Genomic DNA, 4,526 nt, shown 5'->3' on the forward strand with positions numbered 1-4,526 from the left:
TCACGATACAACTATTATTAAGGATTTTATGACGTTGTGAAGCAAAATTTCCAGTTTTGGTGGCACAAAATGCAGTGCAAAAATTTGGCCAAATCAGGGCGAAAATTGATTCACAGAAACGGTCGCTGCTTCTAAACTAACAAAGATAGCACAAAAATTTAAAAAGCTCTGAAAACAGAAAGCAAAGCTCTTTTCAATAATCCAATTTTTAGTGCCCTCGGAGAAGTTTGAAAATTTCACTGAAGTACCTACTTTATACACAATTCACAGATTTCACTCAACTCGTTTGCACATTTGACCTACTTCTGAGATTTCTAGGGGGCTCTCGTGGTCTTGAGGTTACGGTGTTTGCCTCTCATTCAACAGGTCTGGGGTTTGAAACCTGACAGCGATGGAAATTTATTATTCTCTAAAAATTTCTCCCTTCACCTCCTTTCCTACCATGTTCTGTCATCTGCTTTCATCTCCACTTTCTGCCCCCACCCCACTCCAACTCAACTTTGCCCCCTCTTCTAGGCTCCTGACTTTTTCTGCAGCATTTCTACAGCTACTCATGGGCTCCTTCTTACTCTTGTCTTTCAGCCACACCCCTGATCTTATGGTAGGTTAGACCTAACACCAAGCCTTCTCGGAAAAGGGTGAAAAATTTCGGAGGACTCGTGTGAAAGTTGTGGACGTTAAAGAATTCTTGGTGGTCCAAAATCGATCAGAGTAGGCTTCGGCCGTGACCCGGCCAAAATTCAAAATTAATTCCTAACAAACTGAAAATGTTTAATGAGTCCCGCGTGCTCATATGACCTTATGCAATTCCGAGCGCTGTAAAACACTTACCCCCCCAAAAAAAAGAAAGATTTCTATAAAATAAAAACATAACAGTATTTGACTAATATTGCTAGAGATGCCGCCTTTGGCTCCCAGACATTGCAATTTGAGAGGCATGGATTTATCTGTCATCTTGGTCCATAACTATAGCTTATATAGACAACTTCTTTTTTAAATTCTTGCATAAAAGTTTTTTTTTAATTCTTCAAAATGCCGAAAGAAGAGTGATTTGGGCACAATGCAACACCCATTTAAGCATGAAAAATTACTTTTCCAAATTCTTTAGGTAATTAACCAGAATCAAGTCCGCACTTTCTGCAGAAGCACCGAAATGTATAAATTATGTTTTGTTCAGTAAGGTTTTACGGCGCTCACAACTGCATAAGGTAATATGAGCGCCAAGGGGTGGATGTCAACAGAGAAGTCCAAACCGTGAATCAGGCTTACTCTACTCACCTCTCTAGCCTCAACAGCACAGTCTGCTTCGAATATAAAGGTACCCCGGATATAGTAGTTCACAAGAGTGACAAACATACAAAAGAAGAAGAAAAAAGACGAAAGTAAGGATGAAGAAAGAAAAAGCAGTAGTTCCCTGATGAGCATGACATTGATAAATCAGCCCATTTACAATTTTACTGTGCATAAGAACATGTTAATATCCCCCCTTTGGGAATGGCCTAAAGACACTTCAGTCAGTAGCACTGCCCAGGGGGGGATGGATAAATTAGAAAAGAATACAAGATTATTGCCTTCCAAAAACATGGAACCATCATGTTCGATTTTTAAAGGAAAGAACAGCTTAGAGTTAAAACATTTACCAAAACTATCTTACTCTATCACATACTTGACTGCGATTAAAGAAGAATGAGGGAGACAACATACCTTGTGATAAACCTCCTGCAGTGCTTGCTGTGCCCCTTCTGAGCCAGAGCCAATGGCTTTGCCATCATACTGAATGAATGTGCCTGAAGGGTCCATGTGAAAACTGAAAAGATGAGTTAGATTTGAGACAACATTAAATCCAAAAGAGACAAATAAACTTAATTCCTAAACCTCTGCAATAACACAAAAATAAGTTAATGATTTTGATTAATGCATATTATGATATATACTTAAAAACAATGGTTATCAACAGTAAGGACTCTACAAACCAGTGGAGGACAGTCACGACGCCACTTTTGTTTTCAGTGAAATCGACTCAATTCCTCGCGGCGCACCAGCAGTGGAATTTTAGTTGCAGCAGGGGGTACCCCGCCGAGCGCCTTATCACGACGGGGTAATTCAATATCCTATTAAAGCCATGAAATCTTTTGTTACCCGACACATTGCTATAAATTATTAATATTGGCCCCCCCAGACACTGTGGATAAGCCACCATAATCCATTCACCAGTCATTATTTTTAATCCATCAAGTTGTGTAGGTCTCTCCTACTCTTTACCCATGTTGACATGGTAACGTGTGGATCATCATAATCCAGAAGCCCAGTCCACAACTATGACCATACATGAATCATACGTGAGGTGAGTGGTTCTCTGTTTACCCAGTTGATAACAATGGACCCCAACATGAACTTTCAACAGAAGTGTAACTCATTCGGCAAGTGGAAGCATAAGCAACCCATTTGTTTGTTTTTTACCATCGCACTTGGTCTTCCTCATCTAACACATTTCATTTTGTTTTACTCTTGCACTGCAGTCTTCCTGGTCGCATACACTTCATAGAATTTAACACTCAGAAGCTGTGAAACCTCCCTTTCCACCCTCTCTTCAAAAGAAAAAAAAAGAAAAAAAGACATTAGGGCAGTTATAACCTGCCAACACCTCCAGTTGGGACCTTAGAAGGGAATGGTTTGTTTTCTTCATTTTGATCAATCCTGTCTAAGACGGCCATTTTTCTCGTCGACGATTAATGGCCGTCTTAAACAATTTTGACTGTACTTTTATTCAATTCCTTTCAAGACAGCAGTCTGAGCAGATACTATCATCAAAAGCCAAAATTATCACACACAGAACATTATCTTATGGTTAGTTTTTTAGTTTTAGTTTTAGTTTTAGTAGAGGTTTTATGGCGCTCGCAACTGCATAAGGTCATATGGGCGCCAGAAGATTAGGTGTTACAAGAGAGTAACAAACATAAAAAAGAAGAAGGGGAGATAAGGACGATAGATGTTTGATAGGAAAGAAGGAGCAAACCACACCAGAGCACCCGCCAACCACCCACACTTGCTTTTGAATCATAAAACACGCCACACACACATGACAACAATATGGACTAAAACAAATGGCCGTCATTATTCGGACTCGAGTCCGAATAACGTTTTTTCATATTCGGTCTCGTGTCCGAATAAAAAAATTTCATATTCGGACTCGAGTCCGAATATGAAAAAATGTTATTCGGACACGGTCTGGAAAAAAGGAAGTGTCTTCGTTCTATAGATCTAACGTTCAGTGCTTCCAATTTTCCGCCATTTTTTAGTTTCCCCCACACTTTATCTGCCGATCCGATGCCCGCTGCCTCATTGATACGCCCCCCAACCCCACCCCCCATGTTTCCCACTTTCTTTGTTGTAGAAAAAATTAAAATTGAACATTAGCAGATCACCTGGCACCTGCATATTATGAGCTGTGTAAAAAAAAAAAAAGACCGATTCGTTCAAATACACAAGCCTGTGTCATCTCGATTGTTTTACCAAGAAAAAGTTGTGTTGCTGTGTAGAGCCGAGCATACGGCAACTTTTGATTCCATAGACCAGTCACAGGAAGTCGGCAGTGATGTCATGCTGAATCAGAGTTCGAATAACATTTTTTCATATTCGGACTCGAGTGTGCAGTGATACTCCACTTTCAAAAATCCTACCTGAGGATAAAATTCCTAACCACCTACGCTATCAGCAAGTAACCAGTCTCTATAGAATGGGCCTTTCGGTAAAATCCAAGCAGACCGGGTCAATACAGTGAAATAATAGAGAAAAATCGGGAAAAATATTAATACGCCAGCAAAAGCGTTAATTTCCCTCCAAAATGAGAAAGAAAAACTATTAACCACTTAACAATTAAAACACTTTCTACAATATCCATTCAAAAAACATAATTTGAGTTCTAAACACGATATAAAAGCACTCACTGCGTCCAAAGTCGACTAAAGAATCTGAAAAATCCACTCGAATGTCCCTGCATGCCCCATCTTTGTTTACATCCTGCAACAAGTATTCACGCGCGTTTGACCAATCACTACAACTGCAACTCGAATACTCCCCCTAGTCAATATAATAGCTCATTTAGTGAAATAATGTGTACAGTTAGTATTTTACTCACGGTTATTCGAATGACAACTACCCCGACCTTTCAACCATCGTACATCTCAATGAAATATCTCATAACTTACCTTCCACTGTAATTAAGGACTTCCGTAACGAGTGACCACCCCATCAAACACAATAAAGAAGAGACCTAACCCTAACCCTATACTACCCCTACCCCTCAATTCTGCTCTGTCTCATACTGGTCGACCCCTAACCCTAACCCAAACCCTAGATCTGCCCCTAGCCCTCAATACCCCTACCCCTAGACCTGCCCCTACCCCTCAATACCCCTACCCCTAGACCTGCCCCTAGCCCTCAATACCCCTACCCTACCCCTAGACCTGCCCCTATCCCTAGACCTGCCCCTACCCCTACCTCTAGCCCTCAAAACCCCTACCCTA

The 4,526-nt window shown here is 40.7% G+C and overlaps 1 protein-coding gene across 2 annotated transcripts in view; it reads right to left on the reverse strand.

The window, feature by feature from the left end:
- The window catches only part of LOC101847692 (proteasome subunit alpha type-5), a 59,171-nt gene that overhangs the window by 16,535 nt on the left and 38,110 nt on the right, over positions 1 to 4,526 (reverse strand). For both annotated transcript variants that reach the window (XM_005110014.3, XM_013088946.1), the window contains exon 7: positions 1,705 to 1,807. In XM_005110014.3, coding sequence (XP_005110071.1) covers positions 1,705 to 1,807 — 103 coding nt within the window. The remainder of the gene's footprint in view (positions 1 to 1,704; positions 1,808 to 4,526) is intronic.

The sequence above is a fragment of the Aplysia californica genome, unplaced genomic scaffold (assembly GCF_000002075.1).
Source record: "Aplysia californica isolate F4 #8 unplaced genomic scaffold, AplCal3.0 scaffold00841, whole genome shotgun sequence".
Lineage (NCBI taxonomy): Eukaryota > Metazoa > Mollusca > Gastropoda > Aplysiida > Aplysiidae > Aplysia > Aplysia californica.